The 15,645-nt window shown below is 35.1% G+C and overlaps 1 protein-coding gene across 1 annotated transcript in view; it reads right to left on the bottom strand.

Moving 5' to 3' along the window:
- The window catches only part of LOC146584912 (bifunctional heparan sulfate N-deacetylase/N-sulfotransferase 3), a 72,031-nt gene that overhangs the window by 16,657 nt on the left and 39,729 nt on the right, over positions 1-15,645 (bottom strand). The window contains exons 6-9 of the mRNA XM_085323873.1: positions 14,762-14,890; positions 3,144-3,326; positions 1,058-1,154; positions 72-195 (exon numbers count right to left, since the gene is read on the bottom strand). Coding sequence (XP_085179999.1) covers positions 72-195; positions 1,058-1,154; positions 3,144-3,326; positions 14,762-14,890 — 533 coding nt within the window. The remainder of the gene's footprint in view (positions 1-71; positions 196-1,057; positions 1,155-3,143; positions 3,327-14,761; positions 14,891-15,645) is intronic.

The raw sequence follows: 15,645 nt of genomic DNA on the forward strand, positions 1-15,645 counted from the left end.
CAACAGTAATGTCATTTTTGTATTGTGCACAGTATATGAACTTTTATATTTATACTAATAACCCATCTTACCAATCAATCCCCCTGTGGTAGTTATTTCTATTAAAGAACTGTACCTCCTCAAAGGTTTTTGGGCTGGGGGAGTTACTAATGATGGAAGGATGCATGATCAGGAACAAATACAAAGCTGTAGTACCTGCAATAGGATAAAAATCCAAGATTAAAGAAAACCCCACACATACACACACACCCATACTTTTTAGTTTGATACTTATTTGATATTCATATCCTCAGATTGACTAAGCTTTTCAATTCAATGAAGATATGTTGCTTTATGTCCCCTAAAAATCTGGTGCTTTTAAATCAGACATTTAAAGTACTCTAAATAGTTAACAGAATATGAGTGCCAACACTGAAAATCTGTTTTTCACAATTTAAAAAAAATGTATTTTAAGAATAATATTTTTTATAGGACTGTCATAAAAAATTATTTAAAATCTTGTACTCAGTAACTATAGGTGATTGGTGGAGATGACAGGAAGCAGATATATAATTTTTTGATAATGGAAAAGGAAATTAATTATAAATTTCATTATAAACTACTGCAACCTTGCAATTCAAACTGTTCATCATTACGAACTTCTTGACTTAAAGTAAATGCTATGAAATAATGAGTTTCCTTAAACAGGATAGTTTACTTGCAGGAGAAACAGAAATATATAGTTAAGAAATTACATATGATTTGAAAAATAGCTGTCCTTTCCTCCCTCRGGTCTGACAAGATTTTGTCAAACCTGCTGATCTCTTCATCAAAGTGGTACTCATTTTGAGCTAAGCCTAAGAAAAAGTGGCACACTCTAGAACACTGCATTTTCAAAATGTGTAAGGTCTGTTGTTGTAACTTACATTAAGTTGCATCTGGATGATGTCTGAAAATAAAAAGTGCTACCAGATGATCAAGATCTCTACAGAGCATTCTGAATAAAGACTACCTGGTATAGTTATAATTATTTTAACTTACATATAGCTTATCCTGTTGAAATACAATAAACTCTCACCAGTTTTCTGGGGTCCTACAACCAAGAATTTTGGTAATCGATCACAGGTTTTTTCTTTAGACCAAATATCTCTGTGACGTTTGTCATCACAGGGATTCTAAAAGGGAGAAAAGCAACAACTAAGAATTTTATTGGTAAAGATATCTATTATGGTTCTTAAATTCTATTTATATCCTGTTTACCAACACGTAGATATTCTTACCAAAAAATACTATCTTCCCTCACAGTGAAAAATCATGCTATGTATTACAGTACTGTTTCGGTAATTCAAAAGGTATTCTCGATATAATAAGACAAGAAACTTTATGTGGATTTTTGTGAGGACACTTTCAAGCAAGCATGTTCTTGAAATACAATTTTCATTTTGATCCGTTTCTACATATATGGTTGTACCAGCTCCCCAACAGACACTGGGATAAGATCATTTTTGCTGAAACATCACTAGGTCCATGGAAATTATGCTAAAGGCAAATTTGATCCAAAACACTTAAGATATTCAAAATCTGTCATTTGACCAACTACACACAAATAAGAAACACTTAAATTGCTAAGGAGTTCTCCAACTATCAGTTTTTTCTTCTATATTGCTGTAACAGCTTTCACCCTGTGTATGCTGTATTTTTTAAAATGAAACAGCAAATGAATTACAATGTAAGGACACTATCCATAATTTTCATTCACATATATGTATTCTGATCCCCCAGTTCTAATCAATACATAACACTGAATCTAAAGGGATTCCTGCTTTAACAGATTTTTCATATGCTGCTTTACAACCAGTTGTAAAATTTAGKTTTTACAATTAGCAAACACTGTTGTTTGGCAGTACTTAGCCAAGATGAAGAGAATTACCGACCCGGGAGGCTAAATAAAGTATCTGTATTCAAATTCATATGAACTACAGACAAAAGACACAGCTTTCAGTGTATGGTGGTGAATGTTATTAATTCCTTTGTCAAGCAATTCTAAGTTTTCAGGTCATGAAGTTAATTCTCATTTTTTTAAAATCCATTCTCTCTTAATACGTTATGCAAAATTCTTGACATTCCCCTCCCCCCACCTTTCCAATGCTTTATTCAGCAACGATGTGAATTTCAAGCTGTGTCCTTAAGTTCAAATTTCTGATCTGATACTCAGACTCTGAGACTCAGAGTTAAGTGGCAAATCAATATTCAAAACACTTGAGTGGGCAAGCTTAAATATATTTTTACTTTGATTTAAAAAAGCTAAGTCAGCTCAAAAAGGGTCTGATCACAGTGAAAGTTAATTATCAGATAAATGAACTAAGTTTTTCTATGATATTTCAGCCATTGTTAGTGTACGAATATCCACAGTATTCAAACATTCCACTGAAATGACTGAACTGTCACTGAACGTGTGCAAAAAGAACATTTGCAATGTTCACCAGCTCCTGCATGGATTTCTCTCTAGGGACTGTGCTCTTAGCACTGGGTGATTTACTGAATACATGGCAGCTGCAAGGTCAGTACAGACTTCAGCCTCAGCAGAGAGTCACATTCCTGGTATTTGCAATTTGCTCACTTGTGAGGGGAAAATAAAGTCAGCAGAGTTGATAACATCTGTGTATTAAGTACTGGTAAACTTCTTGCCTGTGCAGTTCTCAGCCTTTTGTGAGTAACTTTAAAATCTATTTCTAATTGACCAGTCAATTTTAGTATGTTGTCTTAGTCCCCTTTTCTCTTTGTTGGATGCCCTTGTATGTAATGTTTTGAAAAAAACATTGTCATGTCCTTAATGAAAAATTGCTAAAATATACATACACATCTCTTTTCAAAAATTCTTCATTCCTGCTAGCTCCGTAAGGAGAAGACATAAAAAATAACATGACACATCTTTCCCATATTTATAAAAAGTCACAAATAAACTGAATTAAAGATAATTTTAAATATTCAAACTAGTACCTTCAACCTTTGTTGAAGCTTCTATAAACTGTTCTATGGAACCAGCTAGTAAATATGCCCACTTTTCTTTACAAGAAACCGAATCAAAAACTTTTACGACAACAAAAAAACCCCACCAGAATCATTCTTTTTTTCTTCATCTCTGCATCAGCAAGTTTGCATACCTGCCAGAGAGGGTCTTTTTGCTCAGGGAACAGTTCAAAGTACTTGTGAGCCAGCTGAACCGGAGGAAGAGTTTGTAGTTTCAGGTTTGTCCAGGTATGAACAAAGTTGGCCAGGTTCACAAAGGTGTATAATCCCAGGCGGTCATTCCCATAATTAGACAAATGTGTCATGAAGATGCTAATCTTCAAGAAACAAAATAAACAAAGCATACATTCATTCTTTATGTCACTAGATGGCAGTGCAACCATAGATAATATGAATCTAATTCGTACTTTACTCTCATTTAGAGCTGCTAGACTTTGATCACATCGATGCAGATTTTACTATCTGTGCTCTTCACTGAATTAAATCCTCCTTCTCAAGTCAATGCAATCAATGAAACAAATTGTAGAATAGGTACTATGAGCCCTTGGTGAAGCAGGATTTGCAATCCTGACCTGGGGTTGTATAATATTTACATAACCTTTATGTAAATTCATTTAATAGAGAACACAGCAAAAATGGTACCCACAGTTTCATTTACCATGAAATACATATGTAATAAGAAATGAATATAAAAAATGTGAATTCTATTTCTGACCAGAAGATATCTGACCTCTATTACTGTGACTTAAATCTTGCTGCTCCAGTTGTAAGTTTTATAACGTAAGTAACTCACCTCCCAAAACTGCTGAGAAATAACCTATATACTAATGATGGGGAGTGACAGACAATCTTTTAGATAAAAGACTAGTTCAATAGCCAACCACATCAAAATCATGTAACACTGAATAGCTTTTACAAAACTATTCTTCAAGTACTGGGCAGATAGTCAAGTTATAGGCAGAAGCAGAAAATAAAATTGTATGAAACATGATTGAGTATTCTCAAAGAACTGCACATAAAATATTCCCAAAGGAAAAAAAAAAAACTCAATATCCCAGTTGGGAAGTAAGGCTGCTTATATTTTGCTGTTCTAACACCTCATTGTGAACTTCCTACTTAGATAAATCCTCTCAGGTACATCCCTAGGTCCAAATGCACTCTCACACTCCAAATGTAATGAATGCTTACAGTGATGATTTCTCATGAAGTACATATTTGCGTGCACATAAACCATATTGATGAGCAGAGAAAGAATACACAGACCTTAAGAATGGTCTTTCAGAGACTGAGGAAGAGCTGAAGACTGAGATGTCTCTTTTGCAAAATGTTGTTTTTGAAGTCATTTTTCACCGATGAAATAATCTGTTCTTATATTAAAATCTGCAAGCTCTTGCCTGTCTAGAAGTGATTTTTCCCAAGTTATTTCTTTCAAATATAAAAAATACAGAAATATGGCTTCAAAATCAAATTCTCCAGACTCATTTCCATTAAAAAAAAAAAGAACAAAACACAAAAACATGGCTCTGTTTTTAATAAATAAATCTGCCAGTGCCATCAATGGGTAGTCCCATTTCAAGTGAAACTTGTAGTAAGCCACCTTAAAAACAAAAGGGTTTATCATGGCCAAAGTTCTCAAATCAGACCAGGAACTGAAATTAACCTTTTATAAATGAATTACACCCTTCAGTTTAAAAAAGGAAAAAGAAAGGAACAAAAAATTTGAATCTACAGCTGTATTCTTTTGTTTCAGAGCATTTAAAGCACTGCCTTCCTAAGGCACAGAAATTAATAACTATGAAAGTTTTATTTTGAATATCTATCTACGTGTAGCAACACACAGTATTTGCTGTGAGTGAACACATTACATTACAGAAAATGTGTTTTATCAATAAGTGTCATCTAATGACACCTCTTGGCTTATGAAGTAAGCTGAGGGCTTAATTTTTCCTGACTCAAGTAAAATAAGAAGATACATAACTGATAAATCAGTAGGATACAATCTTTCATTTCAGATAGGATAGTAAGTTTTTTTTAATACTCCCTTTAGGCAATTAAAAATAAAAAATGCTTGCCAAATATGTAACTTTTCAAGTTTCCTTTTTTATTTTGCTTCTCAACACATGAGTAGCCCAGCAATGGGATAATCCTTCTCAAAAATACAACTGCAGTATTTCCAGGAAAACAGTTAACTTGCTTTCTTGGCAATTTCTTTCCTACACGTGAGTTGACCTCTGATATTTAGGCTAGTTCAGTTACCTGCCAACAACTTTAACACTGCACTAGAAGAAAAAGGAAATAAACTTCAAATATTGCTAATTCAAGGAAAATATGTATTATTCTTTCCCCGACAGGAACATCACTACAAGTTTTGAGAATATTACAGAGCAGAGGTTAAAAAAATTGACTGGATGCATCATCATAAATCATTTCCAGCACAGGAAACTATGTCAATGAAGGGGAAAAATATCAGAAAATCATTCTCTTTATACAGTTATTTTTTTTTACATCAAATGCTTTATGGGTAATTGTTTACAACAAAAAGAAAGATGATCAAATGCTAGTTGAAAATGCAAACGATTATATTTTGTAAATAAGTCATATTTAGTTTTATCCAATACACAAACTTATATATAGTTTCATAGGGTAGAAAATGTCTCCTTTACTTCTGTACACTATCAAAAATATTACCAATCAGTTGAGGCTACCTTCTAAGAATATTTGAACAATAGTTTTTCCTCTCATGCTGATTCTTACAAACTCCTGGGATAGCTACGTAAAATTTGCAAACCACAATTTAATCTTGTGCTTTGTAAGACAAAGAAATATTGCTGATCCAGGGCCTAATTAACCTGGTCTGACCCCTAGCACTCAACAGAGCATGAGAACTATCAGCAATTTTTTCCTCTAAACTTTGGCCTCAGTGGGTCAATACAGGCCCCTATATGGGCTAGGGAGCCTGAGAACTACTCACTCCTGTTTTCAGCTGCAAAAGGTCTTTATAACAGACCTGGGCAATAACTAGCTAGAGTACGATGCTGTGATGGCCATGTTGACATTTATCTTCTAATGATCCTAGAACATTTCCTGTGCCAGGCACTCCTATGCAAGGCAGCTTCCAGCGCACAATGCCGACGTGCCAGGCAGTTGCCTGTACAGGAAGTCGTGAGGGTCTGTGGCCAGCAGCTTTGTGCCCATGGCGAGATGTGTAAGCTGATCCTCCCATTTCCCTGTCTACAAGGAGAAAATGAGTTACATCTGCCATTTTGATGGCTTTCACTTTGGTGCTGGCCCATCTGCAGGGCCAACTACTTCTCTCTGCTTTCCCAGCAATTTGCACAGAAAGAGAGTATCTATCAATTTATAGAGCAAGGCAAAGAAGGATGGAAACTCCCTTTATTGTTACATTTCCATTCACAGGTGTGCAGTCTCACACCTAGACAAAATTATTACTAAAACCAAAATTACTATTTCTGTTCTACCATTACCATATTCCAAGTTTTATTTAAACAAATTACAACTAATACAAGTGATTACTTTTCTCATGCCAGCTAATAATTACCATGCTTTGCTCTTAAAGATTTATTCTCTTAAAACCACAGATCAGGAGATACAAAAGGAGTCCTCTGTGCGCATCTCAGAAGACTAAATCTAGTAAATCACATTATTTACTCAATAATCCTGCACCTCTGGGCAATGCCATGTGATATAAATAAAGCTTCATGTATTTTTTATCCCTTCTTCAAAAGATGTGAATACATTCCTGTTTACTTAGCAAGCATTTTAGCCTGTGTCTTTCAGTTAAAAAGAGCCTATTTGACTTTATTATTTCAAGTCTTCTTTCCAAATCATTTCTTTCAGGGCATCTCTGCACTTTCTTTATCTCAGTACAGAAGAATCACCCTTTTTAGCTTTTCTCCTAAACAAACTATCATCTTCGTTGCACTTCAATGCACCCTCTCCACAGGATTTAATATCTTTTGTGAGGGGACCGACATGGAATGCAGGTAATTTTTAAAATGATGGTTTGGGACTAACCCTGGCCTCCAGGCAGCAGCTCCTTTCTTGCTCCCACCCATCTTCAGATCAGAGTAGCAATGGTGCTTTCCTGTATTCTGCTTTCTCACAGGGCCTTCCAGGCAGCTGTATAATCAGCTCCTTTCAGCTTCTTCTCAGCATCTCTGTAGTCCTTCTTCCTCCGAATGAAAGGGCAGAGGGCTATTTCTGTTTCACTCTCTTTCCTAGTCCTAGATTATATTTGGGATTTTGAACAGTACCACAGAGATGTAGGGAAACAAGAACAAGCATTCAGGAAAAATAGCTTTTCTCTTTTGAATGCTCATTCTGTGTTGTGTATTTCCTTGTTACAGAAACATTTCCCAATTAGAAGCAATAACTTCTAGGTCAATAAATCACAGTGAAGACTGAAACTGAGTTGCTGCTGCTATTAAATCACACATTAAATCATGAAAAGATGAACTGGTATGATCTAATTTATGTGTCAAGAACAGAGAAAGCAATACATACTTGACAAATAATTTACATAAAATAAAAAAAATGCAACAAATTACTCAGCTTCTGATGATGGATACTATTGTGGTAGGGTCAGCACTTTAATAAATACTGATCACTGCAAAATCATTATTATTAGGATGCTGCACGTATTAAGAATTACACAATAAGGACATTAATAACTATGCTTCTACAGTTGCTATTTTCCTGGTAAAAACAGAGTCACTCCTCCCAAAGGAATGACATTATCCTTACATTCACAAACCTGAAAAGCCCCTTCTATTGCTGTTGGTTTGTGATATGTTTGCATTCCTGGTTTCTTCACCCTGGAATCAAGGGGTCTCTGTTTTTGGAAAGAAAACGGTAAAGAAGAACCTTACAAAGATAAAAGGAGATTTTTTTTTTTTTTTTTTCCTTACTGAGCTCACTGTAAAGGTTTGGAAGAGTTAACTATGAAGCTTGTCTATACTGAGGTATAAATGATTTATAGTGAGCAAGATTAAGTGCTCTTATGGAAGGCATCAGAGTGGATATCTTTGTGTTGGACAACCTGCAAATACTCCTCCCACTCCTTCTCTTCCCATTTCTCCAGATGGGCAAAGTGTACCTTGCCTCAAATACCAACTCCATTTTGCAGATGAGTAGGTTTCACTTATACTTCACTATTTTTCTTCTTTGTGCTCCTAATCTATTACTAATGGTGGCCCTCACCAGGAAGACTTTTTGTTTTGGTTTCAGATTTGGTAAAACAGTAATAATAATAATAAATAATACGTAATGATAAACATTATGCTGTCAAGATCTGACTGTAAGCTATTAACATAACAGCTTACACAGCAGAGAGATTTTTTTTCTGTGGTTATCTGGAGTCTCTTTGGAAAGAATCTAGAAGGTCAAGGAAGGGCTGAGACCTGCAACGATACTGACCTTGTAAAACAGATTTATTGTTATTTTGGCATTTTGAATCTGGGACTAGAATAGCTAGTAAAAGAAAAAGTKGGTAATAAATCCCTTCTTCAGTCCATTTCTTATGGACTGGGCATAGTTCACTTTATTACTAGATACAAACCTAATTCAGGGAATTGAACTTGAATTAACTTACATTTTTTGTATTATTTAGCCAATAATTAAAGTGCTTTCATCATGAGCACAATATTATCATAAAATCTATGCAACAACATTCCAAGGCAGCACTGAGGCCTTCCAGCACAATGAAGTTAAGCACAGCACTTCAAAATGAAGTAAAATTATGATTGACAATTAATTAGGCGATCTCTGGTAGGTGCTAGAAGCAGATGCATTACCAATTTAGTATTTTGCAGTTATTTTAGCTACTGAACAAATGTTTATAGGCCACAAGGGTATGTCTAACTCTCAGACCACCTATATTCCAATTAATTTGGCACTGCATACACTGTTTGCAGTTCTGATATTGTCTCCACATTACTCAGAAGAGTTTTGTTTCAGGTATTCAGAGTCTCTGTAACAGCTGTTTTTGCTCTATTAGACTCACAGATAAATGGCAGAATAATGAATTAGGTTGCAGTCTCTGCTTGAATATGTATTTTTAATGGTTGAGAGATACTCCTTTTAGATCTGTATGCTAGCAGAAAACTGTGTTCAATTTCCCCATGCAAACTTTCCAACTTGCAACTCACTTTTTTGTTCCTAGGCTGTACTGCTAGTTTCATAGCTGCCAAGAATCTGTCCACTTGTAAACACAGCCAGTCAACTAGTTAAATTTTATTTACATAGTAGTCTCTTCATTATAAATTTATCAAAGGCAGGGAAGACTTGTATGATCAAAACAAATTACATATTTGGTGTAGTACTGAATTACTAATCTGACAATCAGGAAACCTGAATTGATTTTCAGCTTTCGTACATACTTTTTTGGGTGCTCTCACAAATTGCTTATCACGTTTGTGACTCAATTTCCTAGTCAGTAATGCTGAATCTAAATCTTCTTTACAGGCCTGTCCAAGAGAAATTCTCAAATGAAAAGCCCTGTAAAAGAAGGGCAAAATTTTCTTACTACCTGTAACTTAAATGTGGTTATTGTACAGTGTTCTAAGAAATCATTTCTAACTAAGACAGATAATTTGGTCTGTTCCTCAGCCTTTCCTTGCCGTCTGCTCATTTAATTTTTTAGATTTTGTCTATTCCATCCACAGAATAGTAGACTCCATCTGTTTTTTTTTATTGGTGGGTTTTGAAGGACAGCTAGAAAGGCAAGGAATACTTGCTTTTTGTAGCCATCCAAAATGCCAGGCAAAACTGATTTTTTTTTCCCCGCAATTCATGGCAACTCCCCAAACTATTGCTGGAGTTCACAAGCATTCCTAAAATGGGCACTAAGGGATGGTGAAGAAATGAAAATTGCCTTTCTCATTCACTCATGAAGTGAGTGAAACCTGTCAAACAGAAGCAGTTTGCAGGAGAGCTCAGGCTGTGCTCCTTAAGAAGCTAAAGCAGTAAGGCTACAAAGAACCCAGCAGCATCCCAGTACTCTTTTCAACACCTTGGTCATCTTTGCTGCCTGTTACAATTAGTATGACTAAATATGAGGTGTGCAAAGCAGCAGAGACAAAAATGGAAAAATTGAGTGTGATTGCCTTTGTTTTTGTATTTTTCTCTGCAATTCCAAAGCCTGACTGTTCATCTTGTTCARGAAACCACACTTAGATACAGTAGGTTCTGCTGATGCTCATATAAATTCTCTCATTTTTAGTGCTAAAGGAGATCATTTCTTCCTTGCTGCAAGTCAATTACCTTAATAACAGTTCTACTTGCTGTAACTTGGGAGAGGTGAAAAGTAGAGGAAAATAATAATTAGAAATGAATGCATATAAAGATTACAATTATTTTAAGATCAATCAGACACAGGGCCTAAACTATTAAGTCTTCCCCCTTGATCAGTATTTCTGTAACCATATGGAGAACACACAGCTGGCTACACATTAGTCTCATTGTTGGGCTGTCAACCATTTGAAGGCTTTCTCTGAACTCCTTTTCTTTAAATCTGTAGACCTATAGTACTTCATAAGGAAATACATATAAGTGCACGTAATACAATTATTGTATTTTGTTCTGTTTGTTTTTCTTGGAGGTAGAAAAGATATAAAGATTTTCATGAACTATTACTTTGCCTTAAACATTCACCTCACAGGATAGCAAAGCTCTTAGTTTGTATCTTCCACAGACATTTTAAGAGTGGATTATGAATGCCTTCTGCAAAGTTGAACTGAGACAGCTCAAACTTTACTGCTGTCATTGAAAAATAAGAAACATAAATTTTGCTTTAGACCATGTCCCTCATGAAATTTGTAGACTTACATTAAGAAAAAAAATGGTTTACTAGATGATTTAGATTCTGGAGAAGTTATCCAGTTTTAAAAATCCTTACATGGAAAATAAATGAAAGTTTATAGATTTAACAAATTAGAATAAGCTCTAGTGATAAAGTCTAAAGAACTGGAACAAAACAGACGTGATAGACCCCATTTAATATTATTGGTCTGCTTCATAAATTTGATTTTTGTTATTGAAACTTTGCTTTTAGAAAAACAGTAAGCAAGTTACAAAGCCTCCCTGCAACTTCATAATCAAACCTATAATGTGAGGAAAATAGTGTCTGTATACTAATATTACAGGGCTGCTGTGAAGCTTGATTATTTTTTCTTGGTGCAAAATGTTTTGTGCAAGTTCCTGATATGGTATAATCTTGCCTAAGGGCCAATGAAGTTAGCAAGATCTTTAACAGAAGACAGACATACGAAGTATCWTTTAAAAAACAGGTAGCACATTATATTACTTTGTAGTCTCTTTTTTTAAAGCTTGGTAGCACTTCAGCATTCTAAATGCTTTATGAATACGTCAGATACAGTTGCCAAGACCATTTTATAGCCACTATCAGGTCACAATTTAACCAGCAATGTGGGAATATAAATGCATACCAATAAATACAGAGGTTTACAGACCACAAGATTAGCTACACCAGCACACCAACTCTTATTTCCCATATAAAATACAACTCGCAAATACCGTTTACCGTTTGCAGAGCAGGATTTCCTGTGCAGACTGATGCTTTTCTTACCTGCAGGACCTCTGACTACAGGATGCCCTGGGAAAATGGCAATAACACTGGTTCTCATGTCAAAAGCTTACAGATTCACAAACAGTTCTTTGTTTTTCTGTGGTTTGTTCCACAGCTTGTGGTTGAATCTAGCATACTACGGGAAGCAGAGCCCCTCTTGCAAAGAGCTATCATTATACAATCAGACCACAAAGAAAAGTTGGGCTTTATTCTTAGGGACATCGATTTCAGTGTGGGGTACTCAACTCCTACAGTCTTAATCTAATAATTTACACCTTAGAAATTATATTCACTTACTGCTATTGATCCAGGTTAAACCAATACATGTAAGAAAGGCCTCTGTTAAGATTCAGATTTAATTTGCATCCACATTTTTTATTTTGGGGAATTAAATATTTATTTACTCTTTTTGGAGAATCTTATTTAACTGACAATGTAATGAATCCTATATGTAATGTTTCCTTTTCATAAATTTTGCATTAGTGACAAGTAATATTTGGAGAATTCCTCCTAACAGAAATTTTGTGTCCTCTGAAAGGCTGCGTATGTCATGTTATTTTCTTCAAAGAGGAATTCCAGCCATTTTAACGTATATACTGGAAAGCTCATGAAATACAATATGCCACTTTGCAATTAGACAAATGCCTAAAATCACTTAGTTTTCATTTATAATGCCTACTCTTTGCCCAACTCCGACTCACAATTTATGGTATAAATACATGTAATACTTAAAAAAAAAAAAAAATACATATGCTACTTCTAATCTTTAAATACATTACATGCCAGGCTARTGCTTACAAGTTTAGAAACTGTTTATAAGCAGATATTTAAAACCAATGCATCATTTTTTCAAAGGCACTTCTTAAAAGGATTTCAGCAATTTGTCTTGGGTAAGTTTTGGCCTGATATTCATTTACAGTTGCTGCTAAAAAAAGAGTGCATTTAACTTCTATTCCTTTAACCTGTATTGTATTTGGGATATCATATTTTTCAGAATTATATAATCATATAGTCTACATTTGTTATGCATAAATCTAAGATCGCATCATAATATACAAAAAGACATTACTCACATTCAAGGGTGTTAGGCAGGCACACTGAAACATCTATGAATCAGCGAATCACACAAATTCACAGAACAGTTGAGGTTGTAAGGGACCTCTGGAGATCATCTAGTCCAACCTTCCTGCTCAACTAGGGTCACCTAGAGCACACTGCACAGGATCACGTCCAGGCCGGTTTTGATTATCTCCAGAAAAGGAGACTCCACAGCCTCTCTGGGCAACCTGTTCCAGTGCTCTGTCACTCTCACCATAGATGTTTTTCCTCATGTTCAGACGGACTTTCCCGTGTTTCAGCCCTTGTGCTCATCGCCTCTTGTCCCATTGCTGAAAATAGTCTGGCCCCATCCTCTTGACTCTCTCTCTTTTATTGATAACCCCCCCCCCCCCAGTCTTCTCTTCTCCAAGCTAAACAGGCCCAGCTCTCGCAGCTTGTCCTCAGAGGGGAGATGCTCCAGGCCCCTAATCATCTTCGTAGCCCTTTGCTGGACTCTTGCCAGTAGTGCCACGTCTCTCTTGTACTGCAAAGCCCTGACTTAAATCAATAATCATGATTGTTTGACTGTTTATCTTGTCTTCCTTCCATTCTCTTCACTGTTTTAATTTGAAAGGCTTATGCCTAAAGCAATCATATTACCTCTTGCTGTTTCACTGCTCTCATGAGATGGTAAAATAGTTTTTGGCTAAGTTGCGGCTGTTTTTCCAATATGGAATAAACTTTATGCCCTGCATGAAAACATTGCTATTACAAGTTTTTTCCCCCAGTCTCATTTGTTGGGCTATAAACTGTTAAGACTCACATATGCCAAAGCATCAGTATGGTACCAATACCCTCTATGTAAAGAATTCTCCAGATCTCACTTCTGACATGCCTTACCTGACATGGTAAGTATCACTGAAGTTAGGACTGGGGCTAATGTTAACGTCTGGTAGGTAGATCACATGTGTGCTGAGGAAGCAAAGTTTTTATTTCCTAAACTTGCCATATATGTCCATGAAAAACAAAGGAAAACAAAACACAGTAACTGCTATCAAATATTCAAAGCTATAGCCTGAAAGAATTTGAAGTTTGAAAACTAGACACTAGTTATACACTGGTATAACTACAGCAGACCTGTGTATGAACTAGTAAAGTGACTGAGAAGAAGCTTTTTTCCTTTGGACTTCCATTAATTTGTGGAAGATTTAAAGATGGCACAAAATATTTAGGCTATTATTACAAAGGATTTGAACAGAAATACATTCCATTTCCTTCGGGTGTTCTGGGAAATCCAGTCACAGTGATTATATTTGTATGAAACAGTCACAGTAAACTTTATTCAAATGTTCTGTTACAACCCAGCTTCTGCCAACATATCTTTTAACTAATTTCAGATCACTTGAATTTTGAATCAAAAGCTCACCTAAAAGCTCACCTAAAAGGTCAGTTTTGATACATCTGACCTAATCTGGAGCCATTTTAAATTACTATAGGGTGCTATTCTAACTGTGAGTATTCATAGTCTATTTTGCTGTTTAATCTTCCACTAAAGATAAATGAGAGGTTAAACAGACAGATTAACTGTGTGGTTCATTTAATTTGGCCTTTTTGTTGAAGCTATTAGGAATCAGTAACTGAAAGTTCTCAGAACAGATTTAAGGACTCACTTTTTGCTTGCAACTTTCTCAAACTAACAAGCATTCTTAACATTCATGTTTATGAATTCTGAAGTGTAGGCTTCTGTACTTCCCCTAAGTACTTGCCGCATAGTAGTACGAGCCCTCAACACTTGAACACTTTTAGAAATTCAGTTTCAGGTTTCTTACTTCATGCAAAGGCAAAGGAAAACAATAATGAGAGGCTTGTTTTTTACTGCTAACATTATTAGAAAAAAAGTAGTCAAAAAAAAGTCAAGATTGTATTTCTACAACTTAACAAAACGTATRTAATACATCTTAAATACATTAACTGAAAATGTAGAAAAGCTCACTCTGTGGCTCATCATTACCGCTTGGGAGACCTAACTGATTAGCTTTGAAGCATTCAGTAAATCCCTCTTTAACTAATTTTTTAAAAAACACTTCAAAATTACACTATAGTACTTACTGGATTGAGAACTACTGTGAAGAATAACTCTCCTCCTTGGATACTTTTGTCTAGCTCCTTTGGGCCTCCCGGATATTCCTTATAGAAAATTGTGTGGGTGAATAAACCACAGGTTTGCCTTGGAAGCACCTGAGTTAGAAAAAAAAGAAAAAAGAAAAGGACGGAGGGGAGGGGAAATCAAGAGAAATTTGCAAAACAAAAATGTTCATACTTTTAATGAGATAATAAATGCCAGGTAAATAATATGTAACTGATAAAGTTCCTTTATACTAATTGCTAGGTAGATTAGTCATTACAACTTCAAGAAAGTTGATGAGGATCTAGTTAAATTAATATATCAACCGATCAATAAATAGCACTTACTGAAAGAAACAAAATCTTTATTATCAATGAAATCATAATGTCAAAAAATTCATCACATTTTGTTTGAAACTGGAAAACCTAATATCATGTTTGGCAATCTGGTCATCAAATCTTTCTGAATTTTTAAAGGATTTGAAAAGCGACCTGAAATATCATTAGTTTATTTGTATTTATATGTTCCACTTTTTATTTAAAAGATAGCTTGCTATAATTTAACCTGGAATTTGAAATTCATTTTTTTCTGGCTTGGCATCACCACCAATAATAATGGTATATTGAAATGTGATGAATTTTGCTGATAATGCTGACATCATAGAGATCAGCTTATTCTCATTCAGCTCTGCTAGTTTTGTTTTATGGTTTCAACAGAAAGGAGCACTTTTGCCTGAATAAGAAAATATATTTTAAAAGATTTGGAAAGAACAAGTCTTCTGAATAAGAATACACACAATTAGCTTTTCCATTAGAGCTCCAAAATATTTTCTTTTCCATTAACTTCAGAAAATAACTAACTGGAGAAG

The sequence above is a fragment of the Rhea americana genome, unplaced genomic scaffold (assembly GCF_003343005.1).
Source record: "Rhea americana isolate MKP2758 unplaced genomic scaffold, rheAme1 scaffold_89, whole genome shotgun sequence".
In the NCBI taxonomy this organism is placed as follows: Eukaryota; Metazoa; Chordata; class Aves; order Rheiformes; family Rheidae; genus Rhea; species Rhea americana.